The 18481-nt window shown below is 34.6% G+C and overlaps 1 protein-coding gene across 3 annotated transcripts in view; it reads right to left on the reverse strand.

Moving 5' to 3' along the window:
• The window catches only part of LOC121368396 (GATOR complex protein Iml1-like), a 73947-nt gene that overhangs the window by 35438 nt on the left and 20028 nt on the right, over positions 1-18481 (reverse strand). For 2 of the 3 annotated variants that reach the window (XM_041493096.1, XM_041493095.1), the window contains exons 19-24: positions 18022-18240; positions 17189-17301; positions 15623-15708; positions 14245-14357; positions 11875-11988; positions 3854-3964 (exon numbers count right to left, since the gene is read on the reverse strand). In XM_041493096.1, coding sequence (XP_041349030.1) covers positions 3854-3964; positions 11875-11988; positions 14245-14357; positions 15623-15708; positions 17189-17301; positions 18022-18240 — 756 coding nt within the window. The remainder of the gene's footprint in view (positions 1-3853; positions 3965-11874; positions 11989-14244; positions 14358-15622; positions 15709-17188; positions 17302-18021; positions 18241-18481) is intronic. The other variant, XM_041493097.1, reaches the window with a different exon arrangement.

Here is an 18481-nt window from a genome sequence, read left to right on the forward strand (position 1 = left end):
TTAGGGAAACAAAACTACTGTTTTACAATTTTTAGAGATCTGAGGTGGGTATTATCACATCAACGGAAGAATGATAAATTTACTGACAGTAGCTTCGTATGTATAACCAATATGAATGGGGAATACTGTTTTAGGGAAATCCAACAAAACGTAGCCATTTACAAGAAGTCAATACAAACAATATTACATTTTAAAGTGGAGAGGAAAACAGGAACACAGTAGTCAAAGTGAACAGTTTGAAGAGACGATGAATTTTATAGGTTTGTTTTAGGCCAAACAAAATAAATTTCTGGTCTCTGGTCTCGTGCATCAATTATATATATTTTTTTTTTTTCTTTCTTTCTTTTTTTTTTTTTTTTACTTTCCTGCGGTATGACATCGATTTTTGCTGGGCTTTTCTTGCTACGATGTAAATATGCCCCTTCGTTCAGTATCAAATATACTCACCTTTTTTGTGCAATCTATGCTTTAAAAAATTTAAAAAAAAAAAAAAAAAGCCTCATCCCCACATCAATTCTGGAGCTTTGGTCTGACCAGAGTCAGACTTCTTTCTTTTTTTGTCCTTATATGTAATTATATAATTAATGAAAAAAAAAAAATTAATGAAATAAAAATGTCCAAAGAATATATGTCCAAAATGTAAACTTTGCAGCTAATTAATAATATAATAGTACACACCAGTTAAACACAGCATACTAATAACAATACGTTAATTAAGATGCTACTTTTCCTTAACATTAAGCCTTAAAAGAATCAACAATTTTTAGAATATGTCATCAACAACCATACACTACAGGATGTCACAACAGTGTAGAACTCGGGAAAGAATGGGGGTTTTTTTAAATACAGTAATAATAATTAATTAATTAATAAATAACAATAATAATATTTTGTAATAGACACCAACTACAGAAACTCTCTCTATAGCAGTGTTCTGGGAAGAAGTTAATTTTCTTTATAAAGGAAAGGAATAATTGTTCTAAGAAGGTTACTTCTACCAAAAAGCATTAAGTGATCTATTATATTTAGATAGCCAGTATAGACAGTATATATCACAGCCTTTTAGATAGAGACTGGTCCTAAACTGCACTGCACTTCAGCCAACCACTCTACATTCTTTTAAGTGAATCGAGGAAGAACAATAGACAAAAAGCAAAGTCACTACAAAGGAACAATGCACACAATTTAAACAAGCACACACTTGAAGCTGTTCTTCCAGTACAGATCTTCGGTGAGAAGTTATCTTTCCTAATAGAGCATGGAAGAGTAGAGGTACAGGAAGCCAAGTAAACTCAGTAACGAGCTAGTCTGAGATAGAAGTGAGAACTTTGCAGCTACATGTGGTGCTTTATCTACTTTATATACAGTATTTAAACAACCAACCACACACTGCTAACTGTTCGGCAACACGGTGTGCTGCTAAAAAGTTATGGCAGTTGTCCTTAAAATAAGTAAATAAATAAATAAAAACACAAAAAAAAAAAAAAAAACCCAGCACCACTCTACCAAATGACTTCTCCAATGCTGTCCCAAGTATACATTGTAAATCTAAGGGGCAGTAAAATAAAATTATGGCACAGTAATATAGGGATTTCTACAGCTAAATTGAAAATGCACTCTTAAAACTAAAATCTGCCCTTTTTAGTATTTTTCAGTTGGGTGGGGGTGTGGGGGGCAACTGCCCCATCCCACTTTGAGGTATGGTCTTAATCCAAGCAGGTAAAACTTTGAATATATAGCCTCTAACTGTAATCTGAACACTGCCATGTTTTCAAATATTATCAGTGTACCATTGTGTGCCACAAATATTAGTACATTGTATGTGCAGCCTGCGAATTTAGGAGGATTCCATGCTTCCACGAATCCCAGATTTGGGGTTGGAATAATAAGATAATGAGATGAAATCACCAAATATCTAGATTACATCACTTTTATTTCAGTGGAATCCTAAACAAAAATCACATAAATTTAGTGCCTGACTTGTACGACATTCCGTTGGTGTGGAACTAGAGTAGTCACAGTTATTTCATGTTAAGAGTCAAATCTGCTTTAGCAGTCACCTGTATTAAGCAGCCACCTAACGTAAGAGGCCACATTATATTCTCCCAAAGCATCTAATATTATAATGACTGCTTAACACAGGTTTGACTGTCTATAGAAAATAAGTAACTTTTGCCCTCCCACTTTTATTACCTGATTCATTCTAAGACGATGTAGTGTTTATATCTGTTGTGTTTATGTTAATTAAAAGGTTGCATGCAACGTTCGCTCTTCCATTTCTACTCCCTGATTCATTCAAAGACGATGTAGTGTTTATGTTAATTAAAAGGTTGCATGCAACATTCGCTCTCCCATTTCTACTCCCTGATTCATTCTAAGACGATGTAGTGTCTATAGCTGTTGTGTTTATGTTAATTAAAAGGTTGCATGCAACGTAAAAGGTTGCATGCAACGTTCGCTCTCCCATTTCTACTCCCTGATTCATTCTAAGACGATGTAGTGTCTATAGCTGTTGTGTTTATGTTAAGTAGAAGGTTGCATGCAACGTTCGCTCTCCCATTTCTACTCCCTGATTCATTCTAAGACGATCTAGTGTTTATATCTGTTGTGTTTATGTTAATTAAAAGGTTACATGCAACGTTCGCTCTCCATTTCTACTCCCTGATTCATTCTAAGATGATGTAGTGTTTATATCTGTTGTGTTTATGTTAATTAAAAGGTTGCATGCAACGTTCGCTCTCCCATTTCTACTCCCTGATTCATTCTAAGACGATGTAGTGTCTATAGCTGTTGTGTTTATGTCAATTAAAAGGTTGCATGCAATGTTCGCTCTTCCATTTTTACTCCCTGATTCATTCTAAGACGATGTAGTGTTTATATCTGTTGTGTTTATGTTAATTAAAAGGTTACATGCAACGTTCGCTCTTCATTTCTACTTCCTGATTCATTCTAAGACGATGTAGTGTTTATATCTGTTGTGTTTATGTTAATTAAAAGGTTGCATGCAACCTTCGCTCTCCATTTCTATTCCCTGATTCATTCTAAGACGATGTAGTGTTTATATCTGTTGTGTTTATGTTAATTAAAAGGTTACATGCAATGTTCGCTCTCCCATTTCTACTCCCTGATTCATTCTAAGACGATGTAGTGTTTATATCTGTTGTGTTTATGTTAATTAAAAGGTTACATGCAACGTTCGCTCTCCATTTCTACTCCCTGATTCATTCTAAGACGATGTAGTGTTTATATCTGTTGTGTTTATGTTAATTAAAAGGTTACATGCAACGTTCGCTCTCCATTTCTACTCCCTGATTCATTCTAAGACGATGTAGTGTTTATATCTGTTGTGTTTATGTTAATTAAAAGGTTACATGCAACGTTCGCTCTCCATTTCTATTCCCTGATTCATTCTAAGACTATGTAGTGTTTATATCTGTTGTGTTTATGTTAATTAAAAGGTTACATGCATGCAGTAGCTTCAGCCACATAATATTAGATTACTATGGCAATCTATGGGACCTCATTTGATGAATGATATGCATTCTATATACACAAACAGAAAAAGCCAAAGCCAAATCACCAGGACAGAATTGTTCCATTTCTACATGAAGTGCATCTACATAATGTACAACATTTAAACAACAACAACAACAAATCACTGCAAACTATTTCTACAGCATGGTGCTCTGTTAAGAAATTGGTTTTCCTAAAAAAAAAAAAAAAAATTAAACATTTAAAAAAAAAATTAAAATTGAAAGAGTGGCAATAGAGGTAAACCAAAGCAAACTCGTTATCTTCCAGCTACAAGTAGTGCAACTATATACAACATACAACACCTTAAAACGATGCATACTTATTCCGGCACAGAAATTTTGTGAGTTCATATCGGCGGAAATAATGGTCTTGATTAGCTGAGATCCTGTGTTGTTGGTTTCATTCTGGGACAATGGCCGCCAATCCCAGCCTGTCAACAATAAGAGTATACAAAGATCTGCAATGTGGTTTGAAACAATGAACAAAGCCCATATCGGTATACTGTGTGTAAATGTGGCAAGTCATGAAAAAAGAATTTTAATTTTAAAAAAAGGAAATTAATAAAGTAGATAAATATAGACAATATCGTATTATGTGACTATAGTAAATGTTGCAATTCATGAAATAATTATTTTAATTTAAAAAATAAATAAATAAAGCACAAGCATAAAATATTTGTGATATAGTTAAATCAATAATTATAATTCAACAAATCTGTAAGAACAAATCTGTACTGCTTGGATATTTTATAAAACTGCAAGTGGTAAAACCTACAGTTTTCCAGGCATAGATTTTAAAAATCAAACTATGTCATAAGTTAAGCAAACTGGAGTGCTTTGTGCTTTGTAATGATGTCTTGAAGAAAATTTCTCTAGCGTAAATATTTGTCAAATACTGAATCACTTTAAAGTAAAAAATTAACACATTTTTTAATTAGGCTTCATCGATACACGAGAACTCATTAAAGATCTCAAATTACACACCTGTTAGAACCACGAATGGTTCAGCCATCCAGCTCTGATTATTGGAATACTTAATGCCATCATCAGTTGGTGATATTTGTAATGGTTGTTCTTATTAAAAACAGGACAAATTACTATGAAACACAAAAACACTCACTGATCTATGTCAGCAAATCAGAAAACACAGTAGTTATCCCCTAAATAAACACCATAATGGTATATTAAATAACTACTGTAAACCGGCCTCGGTGGTGTTGTGGTTAAGACATCGAACATAAGACTGGTAGGTACTGGGATCGCAGCCCGGTACTGTCTCCCACCCTGAGCAAGTTTTAACGACTCAATGGGTAGGTGTAAGACCACTACACTCTCTTCTCTCTCACTAACCACTAACAACTAACCCATTGTCAAGGACAGACAGCCCAGATAGCTGATGTGTGTGCCCAGGACAGTGTGCTTGAACCTTAATTGGATGTAAGCATGGTCATAAGTTGAAATGAAATGACTTGTAAATGTATCAGTTGATGAAATAACGATTTTATAAAATAAAATAAAAATTAATAACTAAAGTGCATGTACAAATATAAAACCATGTAGCTATAAAGTTAAATCAGTAAATTATTCATGTCTTGTCAACTGTGTGATTTAGGTAACAGAAAATTTAACATATACTGTCATATTAACATAGAAAAATTAATTCTTTAATCACACTGGTTAGTTATGCTGTATAATTCTGTGTACACACTGTTTTAAATATGACATGTTTCTGCAGTGACACCTTTTCAACCATCCACCTTTATTTATAAGTCAGAGGTTAAAACAAATGTTTTTACCATTTCTCCCTTACAGCATCGGATGTTAACACACGTACACGTTAAACTATATTAAATGAATGTTTGAATGAATGAATGTTTAACTTCAGTATGGAAAATACATCTGCTATTATCACATTTTTTCTCCTTTTACATGTGTATTTCATATTCCCTAAGGTTTGACAGTAAAAAAAAATAAAAAATATTTATATGATTCTCTGTTTTTTTTCTCTCTTTTTGATCAAATGCAGTATTTGAGACCCATTTAATTCGCTGATTTGTGGCTATAGTAAGTTCTGTTTGCTTCTTTTAGTTCAGGACAACTACTACCAGGTAAAAATCCAGATATTCAAGACCAAGTACTTCAGCAATAAGAACCTTTGGATTTTGTTCTCAAGTGTTTCCATAGTGTAGAAACAAATGGTATCGAATGGCTAAGAAATCCATTGTTGTTGTCAGTTCCCTCTGAACCTAATTTTGTTCCCTCCTCCCTCCACAAGTAAATACCTTTATTTCACAACCAAACAATTATATCAAATATTATTATTATTAGAGCTGGGCAGTATACCGTATATACCTTTCAGTATCAGTATCATGTCAATACCAATTTACCGTACTGAGCATACATGTGTATATCTAAAAATACTGAAATTTCGGTACTGAAATTTGTTTTCAGCCATTTAGTAAAGCACTAACAATATATCTGATGAATGCAAAATGGCTGAAAAGATGACTGGATGGATATCGTTCTTCCTCAAAATCGACAGAAAAATGTGTACCGTACATGCATTGTGCATCAACTTAAAGTACGAAATTAGCGGGTGAACATTAACTCGGGCAAATTTAAAACCAAATATACTGATATTGGCATCGGTATTGATATTGTGTCATTACTGATTAGCGCACCAATACAGAGGAAAATCACCCTCAAAATACTGATACCAATCCCAAAATTTCAATACCACCCAGCTCCAATTATTATGTACATGTTAAATGAAACCTGTTTTTACACATCCTTGTTTTATTACATGCATTGGGCAGATCACAGGCAGGAATAGTTTTCAAAATACAACACAGAAGACTGGTGTATCACCCTCACAGTTTACTAAAGTTATTAATAGGCAAGACTTCAGTTAGAACGTATAATTTTGCATGCATATTATCAATCCTTATTAATGGTTAATGTTGAACTAATTCACAAAGCAGATAACAATTACATCCATGTTAAGTAGCAGATACAGATTACATTTTAATAGGATGTAATTTCTGTTCTAAAAACCTGCTACATTGCTGTAAAACAAAAATAATATTCATCAAGAATACTATACTTGTAGACGTTAGATACAATTTATCTAACCAGTTGTTTTAAAACGTATGTAATGAGAGAAAACAATTTGGATAGGTTTTTAAACAACGAGTTTTAAATTAAATGGTATCTAACAGACACGAATGTGGTATTCTATTTCTTACATATCCTCAAAACCCAGATTTTAAACAAATTTAATTTTTTTTTCAACCTAAACTTATTTACAGCCCTTGAGTTTGTAGCTAACTTACATGCCACACACTAATCAGTTTCAGGTCAATCTATTTCAGTCATTGGATGGTATACATGTAGTTAACGACACCACTGGAGCACATCGATTAATTAATCATCGACTATTGGATGTCAAACATTTGGTAATTCTGACTCGTAGTCATCAGTGGAAACCCGCTACATTTTTTCTAATGCAGCAAGGGATCTTTTATATGCACTTTCCCACAGACAGGAAAACACATACCACGACCTTTGTCCAGTTGTGGTGCACTGGTTGGAATGAGAAAAAAGCCAATCAGTTGAATGGATCCACCGAGGCGGCTCGATCCTCCGACGCAAGCACTCAACCGACTGAGCTAAATCCCGCCCCATTTTATGGTACATAATTTGTCAACCATTTGGTTGTTCAAAATTGACGATTTGTTACATACATGTAGCTAGTACTTTTTACCCCTGACCTAATATATAACAGGTCAATGCTAAAGCACACTCTAGCAACCTGGAATCTTTTTGGCTGGCCAATTTTTAAGTGATCACTTGAGCAACTAACATATATCTAGTACTACATGCAACCGAGACCTATTGGATACACAATGTATTTTGCTCATAGTAATTTGCTAAATCACACAAAAGATATATTCGGGTACTAGTATGATCTTGTTAAAACTAAAATTGTTCAAAAATACAGTGAAACTTCTCAAAATCAGACCCTCCATAAACCAGAATTCATTCAAAACCAGGCGTTTTTCATGGTCCCTTTTTATACATCAGTACATAACAGAACTTCTCTAAACCAAATACCTCTTAAAACTGGACTTTTTACTTGGTCCTGTGTGTGTCGATTTAAAAGTGTTTCACTGTATATTATACATGTATTCATTAGTGTTAAATCTAGGCAAGCGAACAAGCATTAATGACACAACAGACATATTGTATCCATTGTCAATCTTAAATACAGTGAAATCCCTCTAAACCGGACACCCTTGTGACCAAGACAAATGTCCGGTTTTAAGAAGGATCCAGTTTAGATAGGTTAAGTTATGTCGTGGTTTTTAAAAAGGGACTCTGTAAAGCATCCAGTTTTGAGGGAATTCCGGTTTACAGAGGGTGGTTTCACTAATACTAAACTAAGTAAATTAACATGACTTTTTTTACTATTTAAAATATCAGATTTTATAAAAGGATAATCAAACCAAAACAGTGATGATATGTCCTGTCTATATGACGGACAGGCAGTGGTTTGCATTCAAGTTATACTTGCCCCAAAAAAATTTAAGTGATGAGTGGTTTTTTACATTTATCTTTCAATGTTTTGCTTCAAAGGAATTTAATCTTTTGTAGATTTGTGAAACTACTGACTATTTTTTTAATTTCTCACCTGGAATTTTTAGTAGATTAAGTGAGTTTCATCGTTATAAACATAAATATCAGTTATGTCATTATCCGTATTATAGAACTATGCATATTTGATTAAAATGGATATATAAAATAAACATGCTTAATTCATAAAACAGGGTCACAATATATGCCTATACAGTATGAAGAAAAATCTTTAAAAGAAGAATTGTATTCAAAATACTTGTACCTCAAGCAAAAGGAAGTAGATACATAGCTATGTTAAATTTGTATTAAGTATACACAAGCAGAAAATCACATGTATGTGGTTAATGGATGAGAACAATAAAGCATAATGAATACTACTAGATACCAATTACAGGTAACAGAAACAGTTCAACAGGTAACACAACACACTCCCTGCACAAACACAGCAGTGTGTTGTGATATACTAACAGACCTGTCAACCCTCCCGGATTCCGCAGGAGACTCCCGGTATTTGATCAAGTCTCCCGCGGGTAAAACGTTTCTCCCGGGAAATCATTATTTTCTAAGCATAAAAAAAAATATTCAAGCTACCATGGCTGTGTAATGACATTCAGTGTTGCCATATATAAAACTATCCCATACAAATTACAATATGTACTATATTTGTTCCAGCAACAGGCTGTTTATGTTACTACTTAATGTGTGTTTTAATTAAACATCATTTACCATCTTTCAAGAATATATGCTCACTTGAAAACACACTAGTCTTGTAATACAGTGAAACCTCTTAAGACTGGACCCTCTGTAAACCGGAATTCCCTCAAAATCGGACGTTTTACAGTCTCTTTCTAAAATCCAGGACATAACTTAACCTCTCTGAACCGGATCCCTCTTAAAACCAGACATTTGTCTTGGTCCCAAGGGTGTCCGGTTTAGAGGGGTTTCACTGTATAAACAGTATCTTATGGAAACTTGTTCAGTATTCTGTAACATAACAGTCCAAACTCTTTTGGTATTCCCTATGACACATTACATAAAAACCCTGGTAATTAAAAAATGGGCCACAGTAAAATAAATATGCCTTGAAAAACTAGTCTACACATTTTCCATGGCAGTTTTGCATTTAATATGAAGAAAAGGAGTTTAATTAATTATTACCAAAAAAAAAAAAAAAAAATCATGGCAATCTCCATGACATTGTCAACTGCTGTGGTTAATTGCCAGGGTTGCATAACTTTTGTCAGAATGATGTTAGCTAATAAAAGGTGGTTAATGATTTCATATAAAACATGTACTAAATAAGATTTCATGCATATCAGTCTATATTAAAATTGTACTGTTAATACATTCATTATCAGATGTCATGCAAGTCTATATAATTTCATACAATGTATACATAGTCAGATATCATGCAATTATATATGGACATATTATATGCTAGTCTATATGATTTTATACAAAACAAGCATTCACAGATTTCATGCAATCTGTTCTATATGATTTCATATAAAGCATCCATTCAGATCCATGCAAGTTGATAGGATTTCATGCAAAACAAGCATTTATTTAGATTTTATGCAATTCTCTATGATTTCATACAAAAAATATGTATTCATTCACATTTCCTCCAACTCATTCAGATCTCAAGCAAGTCTATATGATTTCATACAAAGCAAATATGAGTTCAGATTCCATACAAGTTTACATGATTTCATACAAAGCAAATAAGGGTTCAGATTCCATACAAGTCTACATGATTTCATACAAAGCAAGTATGAGTTCAGATTCCATACAAGTCTACATGATTTCATGCAAGAATCTCAAATCAGACTTCATGCCAACCAATATGATTTCATATAACATACTCAGACTTAATGCAATTCTGTCAAAATGGAGATTGCACTCCTAGAAACTGCTTAACATGTACAGGTATACACAGTGCTGGTCATAACACTAACTGTCACCTTCAAAATGATTGTTTAAGACATTAATTATTTTATGACAAAAGTTTTGTTATAGAACAGAATTTGACTTTGGCCATTGCTGCTAAATGAAACTGAGTAGCATATATGGTGGCAACGATTTTCTTCTGTCATGCTCTACACAGCATGACAATTTGAGACATTGCCGTTAATGATTAAACATTTCATTCCTGGTTTTTTAGTTTCATGAGAACATCTGGTTAGGCTATTGGAAGCCTAATATAAAAAAAAATGTAATTAAGATGACACGCACCAGAAATGAAACCTGCCACATAGGCTACTCTTAATCAACAGCAGCAACAAACCTTTTATCTGTTTACAGGCTCTATATGCAACAAGGTAGGGGAATTAATACGGTTAATTTGTGAAAAGTGGGTCAATAATGAAAAAATGTTAGATAATTAATACGACAGTGGCACATGTTAGAAAATAGACAGCATTAGGTGAATATGATCACAAATATGATATGTAAATTTTTAAAAGGAAGATGGAGGATGTATATTACCTTGCACCTTATATCTTAACTGATCATAATTGCCTGCAATTATTTTTCCTTTAACAATGGGTTGACCAAAACACTATTAAACATTAAACAAAAATTATTCCAGTCATCAATTTTTAAACAAGAATTCTGTGGAATTAAAAGTCTCACCTACCATAAACAGTTTTCTGTGCACCATGATGAACATCCATAGGTGCAACTACAAACCAAGTTTCAGCTCAGTGTGATGAACATCCATAGGTGCAACTACAAACCAAGTTTCACTGACCTAGGACTTATAGTTTGTGTGAAACTGATCTAAATGTGAAGCTTTAAAGGCTCAAACCGCAGTTTCAGCCCGTAAAAATGGACACTAAGTTTGGTTAAGTTACAAACCTGTAACACATTTGGATAACCTTACAAGAGAGTGAAACATGAGGATGTGACATTGAAATGGTGAAATATCGTTAAAAATAGACTAAAACTCGATTCCATAACTGTTATTTCTCAGACGCACATGTATTTTTAAAAAATATGAAAAATGCATTTTGTGGTATTAGGATGACCAGAAACACTTTAACTGTATAGAATTGGATAATCTAAACAATAAAATATAACTAATGTTTGATTTCAGTAATCATAAACAGCTCTAATAGTGAAAAATATGCCTTAGCGTTTAAAAACTACGGTATGTCCCTTTAATGTTAAACTTTAAAGTAAAAGATAACGCCATCACCACGACTACTTCGTAAAAGCAAGACAACGATTATTATAAGAAAAAAAAAAATACAATTAATAATTGACATATTTTTATTTCTAATTTTCTATTTACTAGTTGAATGCTTTCCACGTGGTGTTCTGTGACATGTGTCATGACAATATTGCATAATTAAACACAGTTTTACAAATGTAAATTTTAATTAATTTTTACATTATTATATTTATTACTTTATGTTAAAAATTAAAGATATTCTTAAGTGTCTCATTACAAAGACAGGAACTGGGGAGCACACATAAAAAACCAAACATCAAATTAAGTATCAGTAAAACACAAAATGCAGTGTTAAATAGCAAAACAAGTAAAATATAACATTTATTAATTGTGACATATTTCAGCTTCGAAAGTACTAAATTTCAAAACATTCACTTCATAATTTTGCTAAAACATGTGTGTTAGTTATTGCAAGCAGATGCATTTTTAAAAACTGATGTACGGTACAGCTCGAAGTTTAACACAGCTAACCTGTGGTCATGTCTGGACTCCACTCCTGCTCTCCCGTTCCCCACATCCAGAAGCGGTCACGCCGACCCCGGTGGTTGCTGTGCCCAAGACTGTGTGAACCTAAAGTTGGCTTTACTGCAAGCAGAAACATGGGCACGGTCAAGTAAAGATAATAAAAGACTACAGCAGACTTTTGCGGTTTCACTTAATACCATTTAAATATTGTATCCAAGACTGCGTGAACCTAAAGTTGGCTTTACTGCAAGCAGAGACAGAAAAACATGGGCATAGTCAGGTAAAGATAATAAAGACTACAGCAGACTTTTGCGGTTTCACTTAATACCATTTAAATATTGTATCCAAGACTGTGTGAACCAACAGCTGGTTTTAAAGCAAGTGGAGACTGAAAACATAGGTAAGGTCAGGTAAAGATAATAAAAGACTACAGCAGACTTTTGCAGTTTCACTTAATGCCATTTAAATATTGAGTCCAAGACTGTGTGAACCTATAGCTGGCTTACTTCAAGCAGAGACAAAAAAAAACATGGGCACAGTCAGGTAAAGAAAATAAAAACTACTATAGACAATTTCACTGAACACCATTTGTGTCTCAGACTGTGTTAACCTATAATTGGCTTTACTGAATGAGAGACAAAAAATATGGGAAAGGTCAACAAAAGTAGTAAAGACTACTGTAGACCTGTGCAATTTCACGTAACACTATTTAAATGGTACATAAAGACAGAAGACATGGGCATGGCCAGGTAGAATAAAGACTACCGTAGACCTTTGTATTTTCACATAATGCCATTTAAACAGCAACCAGAGACAGAAGAGATGGGCATGGCCAGGTAGAATAAAGACTACCGTAGACCTTTGTATTTTCACATAATGCCATTTAACAGCAACCAGAGACAGAAGACATGGGCATGGCCAGGTAGAATAAAGACTACCGTAGACCTTTGTATTTTAACATAATGCCATTTAAACAGCAACCAGAGACAGAAGACATGGGCAAACTACTTTTAGACCCTCACAATTTCATTAATGTCATTTAAATTGCAAAATAGAGTAAAATAATATAGGCAAGGTCAAGTAAACATAATAAAGACTACTGTAGACCCTCACAATTTCATTAACGTCATTTAAATTGCAAAATAGAGTAAAATAATATAGGCAAGGTCAAGTAAACATAATAAAGACTACTGTAGACCCTCACAATTTCATAAATGGCATTTAAATTGCAAAATAGAGTAAAATAATATAGGCAAGGTCAAGTAAACATAATAAAGACTACTGTAGACCGTTGCAATTTCTCTGAACACCACCCCAGCACAAAAATACACATCAGCTATTGGGTGTCACAAATTTTAAGTATATGAAAATATTATTTATATATATTTATGTAAAACCACAGTGTGGGGGAAAAGTATGATACAATACATAAAATCGAGGAACAGGGTCTTTCTTTAAAATAAATGAATGTGTCAAATATGTATGGCTGATGCGAGCACGGCACAAGACTACTTCATCCTTCCTGCACCGCCTGTAGAATAGCAAGTGGAGACAAAAAATATGGGAAAAAGTCAGATAAAGATAGTAAAGACTACTGTAGACCATTGCAATTTCACTGAACACCATTTAAATTGCAAGATCGCTAAACAAACAGATGTTTTCTAATATTGTTGCCACACCAAACACCAAAAGCACATCTATGCAAATTGAAAAACATTCAATACGGTTACTTCAATTGTGGAGACACCAATTTCGGTTATGAAGTAATTTTATTCACTTCTGATGCAATCCACATATATTATATTATGTAAACGTTGGCATTCATTTCCAGTTCTGTTTTGTTGTATGTCTTGATGTGTCAACAGTCAAAGACAAAGCAGTTCAGTTTGGTTTGAGCTGAGTTATGTATTTGTAATGATATCATATGAAAGTGATGAGACATCTCCAATTTTGTCAAAACTGCAACCATTCCAAGTGCTTTTAGCGGCCGGTTTGTCATCAGTTATCCACTTCTAGATTAAGGCATATCTATGTGTATTAAAGAAACAGAATTTAGTGTGTCAAGAGCATAAATTAGCAATGGTCATCTCTATCTGGCTCAGGGCTAGCTCTGGCACTTGCCAAATTGCAAATTTTGAAAGCAGTTGGTGAATTTTATTTTTGTTTGACGAAATAATTAAAAATATTTTAGAAAATAACTGACAGTTTCTGCAATTTTTGAAATTTAATAAACAATTTGGCGAATTGTTTTGCTCACCCATAGCTAGCCCTGTCCAGGCTTCTCACTGATACTTTCACATTATTGCATTAGACCACTCCACTAGCATTGTTCATTATGGCACGTTTGTATAAATATACGTTTAACTGAAGTCTTACCAGTTTCTGAGCTGGCACTAGAAGATGACAGCTGTTGATACATGTTGTTCATCATCGCCCTTGACTCATTCTGTGTAGGTGACCTACTAAAAATATCAATGGCACTGTCTTGGCTGAAATAAAAAGATATGTACATTTAAAATAATTTACTTGGGTATTTATCAGGATATTACTTAATTTAAGTCGTGATCACTGACATTTAGCTGGCAGGGCTTCTGCCAGAGGGTAAAATGGGTATGGTGCTATACCCAGATTTTTTTGTAGATTATATATTTTTTTTTAACCTTTTAACAAAATTAATTACTCTTATCATTAATGTATGATTTTCTTAACCCTAACCCTAAACGTAACCCATTTGCTTTCTGGGGCAGGCTCCCCATATCCCCTGTTGACTGTGCATTCAAAAATGTCTTTCTGGCAGAAACCCTGGCTGGAGAAGAGAGTATATTATTATTGTGCCCCAGTTCTTCTCCTTTTCTTTTTTTTACTGTCCTGTCTATTTTAAGCTAAGTACTGACCCGCAAAGATTAACTAATTTGACTGGGTCACACCCTGAATTCCAGCTCTTTTTTTCATTAAAGGGACATTCCCGAGTTTGTTGCATTGTAAGATGTTTCCGACTAATAAAATATTTCTATGATTAAACTTACATATTAAACATATTTTCTTGTTTAAAATATCAGTGTCTGTAAATTCAATGTGTTTCTGGTCGTCTTAATATTTATAAGAAGCCCAAACTGGATTTTGTCTTCAAATAATTTCGTACATACGAAAAAATAGTTTTTAGGAAAAAAAAGAAGAAATTTAACCTATTACAAATATTAGAACGACCAAAAACACATTTAATATACAGCCACTAATATTTTATACAGAAAAATATATTTGATATGTAATTACAGTCATCAAAAAGTCTTTATTAGTAGATAAAATCTTAAAAAACTCATGAATGTCCCTTTAAAGGTTAATGTTATAATAAAATTATGAACTTTGAGCAGTACGGTTTTACTGTATACTTTGTATTCCCAATAACGAGTGAAAAGTGTTATTCCTACTCTTGCTTTCATGTAAGCACAGCAAAGCACCATACAAAATAACTAATATGTTAAACGTTCCAAACTTCATCCGAAAACAAGCATTACACTATTTTAATGTTTGAAAACATTCACAAAAAGCAATTTTAATTCAGGATTTACAATAATTTTAATAAAATTAAAAAAATATAATTTATTGGAAATGGAAACATACTTTATGTCATTGCCTGGGTACAATTTTGAAGAAAAAAAATTTGATCTGGTTTTAACATTACTCCATTATAAAGTTAACCTTTAAGATGTATATTACAACATATAATGTAGGTATCAGCATAAAATGAACCCACCCAGCAAAATCTGGTGTCTCCGTCTCTTGACTTTCCTGTCTGGAAACTGACACCCGCTTTCTGGCCTGCACTGCTAGCTGTGCTGCCTGCAACACAGAGAAAACATATAAATGAGAATACTAGTTTCTTGTACTCGTCCTATTGTACATGGTTTTTCTCACATGAGTCTGATTTTCTTGAGACAAGTGTCAGAAAAACTATCTGCAAAAGGACTAGTGCCAGAAATATTTTCTATTTCAATCATACTTATAATTTTAGTATAATTATTATGCATATAAAATGCATTTTATTTTTGTACCGTGACTTCACGACCCTGCTCACAGCTAATATATATTATGTTACTTGTAAGAATAAATGCAGTGTCACATTGCGAACTGCCTTTGATTATGGAATGACGTAATGAACAGGTAGCAATGGCCGTCTACCTCCTAAACGAGGAGACCATTTAACCAATGAAAAGGGCGCATTACCGTCTAGGGGATGTGTGCTAGATGGTTTTACTAGCATGGCTTTCTGGCACCTTTCTACAGGTTGACTGAATTAGAATAGGTCATACAAACTGAGAGAAAGAAACTTAAGAGAATACTTGGTATTGTAGACAAAATTCCAGTCACTATTAGAAGGAAGGAAGGAAGGAAATGTTTTATTTAACGACGCACTCAACACATTTTATTTACAGTTATATGGCATCAGATATATGGTTAAGGACCACACAGATTTTGAGAGGAAACCCGCTGTCGCCACTACATGGGCTACTCTTCCGATTAGCAGCAAGGGATATTTTATTTGCGCTTCCCACAGGCAGGATAGCACAAACCATGGCCTTTGTTGAACCAGTTATGGATTACTGGTCGGTGCAAGTGGTTTACACCTACCCACTGAGCCTTGCGGAGCTCTCACTCAGGGTTTGGAGTCGGTATCTGGATTAAAAATCCCATGCCTCGACTGGGATCTGAACCCAGTACCTACCGGCCTGTAGACTGATGGCCTACCACAACGCCACCGAGGCCGGTCACTACAAAGAAGGAAGGAAGGAAGGAAATGTTTTATTTAACGATGCACTTAACACATTTTATTTATGGTTATATGGCATCAGACATATGGCTAATGACCACACAGATATAGAGAGGAAACCCGCTGTCGCCACTTCATGGCAGGGGATCTTTTATATGCACCATCCAGTCGTGGTGCATTGGCTGAAGCGAGAAATAGCCCAATTAGCCCAATGAGCCCAATGAGCCCACCGACGGGGATCAATCCCAGACCGACCGCACATCAAGCGACCACTTTACCACTGGGCTACATCCCGTCCAAAGTACAAAGATGTAATGTGGGACAGAAAATTAAAAATAAGAAAATTTAAAAAATAAGAAAATATAATTCAGTTTTGTGTTTTCCTTCAGCTGTCAAGAATTTGTGTTCTTAAACTGTCAAGACTTTTGGGTAAATCTGAAAATGGAGTTACAGCATCCTCTTTCACAGAAAGCTGCAGTTGCCACACAACATGAAACAAAAAAATATTCCATCATGTCTACACTTGTATTTTCTAGATTCTGACTGCCTCACCTGCACGACCTCCGGTGTGAGAGTCTGCAGTCCGTAGTCGTGCTCCTCGTCCGAGTGGTAGCTAGACGACTGGATGTGCACGTGGTGCGGCTGGACAGCTGCACCTTGGGGGTCTACAAAACACAGAGACTTTACATTACATTAGAAAACAAAAAAGCATTCTGAGTGTACAGCTAAAACAATACATGTCTCCTTGGGGGTCTACAAAACACAGGAACTTTACATTACATTAGAAAACAAGCAAGCATTCTGAGAGTACTGCTAAAGCAATACATGTCTCCTTGGGGGTGTACAAAACACAAGAACTTTACATTACTTTAGAAAAGAGGCAAGCATTCTGAGAGTACTGCTAAAGCAATACATGTCTCTTTGGGGGTGTACAAAACACAAGAACTTTCAATTACATTAGGAAAAACCCAAGCATTCTGAGAGTACTGCTAAAGCAATACATGTCTCCTTGGGGGTGTACAAAACACAGGAACTTTACATTACATTAGAAAAACAGCAAGAAGACCTGAGAGTACTGCTAAAGCAATACATGTCCCCTTGGGGGTCTACAAAACACAGGAACTTTACAAGTTTATGTGTGTGGGGTAGGGCAGCAGATTATAACTCTCACAACACCCAAAACCTGTGGTATAAAATGTGCTAGGGTATTGTTTCTTTCTTTTATTCTTTCTTTAACTTTATTAACATGCCTATATCCCCCCCCCCCCAAAAAAAAATGTTCAGGCACTCTTTTATTAATTGATTTCTTTATCTGCATAAAACATTCAATATTATTTTTATTTAAAAAAAATTTAAACTGTTTAATCAGTCTAACGAATACAAACCTGTGGGAAAGGCATGGACCCATCTTCTGCGATTGGATGTCATTTTGAATCTCATGCGAGAAGGTGCAAATGGGTTGATGAGTGCTCGATGTGGTCTGTAGTTAAGGAGTGACCGGCGTGAGTGACCAATAGGTGATCCAGCACTGCCGACAACCAGACGTCTGAATGGGTAATCCTCCCCTTCGGACGAATCAACTGACCCACATGGCTGTGTCTTCTCTGTAACATAATTTAACATCTAACTAATCAGGAATTAAAAACATGGATTATTACACATTCATGCTTATATCCAATTAAGGTTTAAGCACACTGTCCTGGGAACACACCTCAGCTATCTGGGCTGTCTGTCCAGGACAGTGGATTAGTTGTTTAGTGGTTAGTGAGAAAGAAGAGGGTGTATTGGCCATTGAACCCTTAAGAACTCGCTCTGGGTCGGAGTCGGTACCGGGTTGCAAACCCT

Source organism: Gigantopelta aegis, chromosome 3 (assembly GCF_016097555.1).
Source record: "Gigantopelta aegis isolate Gae_Host chromosome 3, Gae_host_genome, whole genome shotgun sequence".
In the NCBI taxonomy this organism is placed as follows: Eukaryota; Metazoa; Mollusca; class Gastropoda; order Neomphalida; family Peltospiridae; genus Gigantopelta; species Gigantopelta aegis.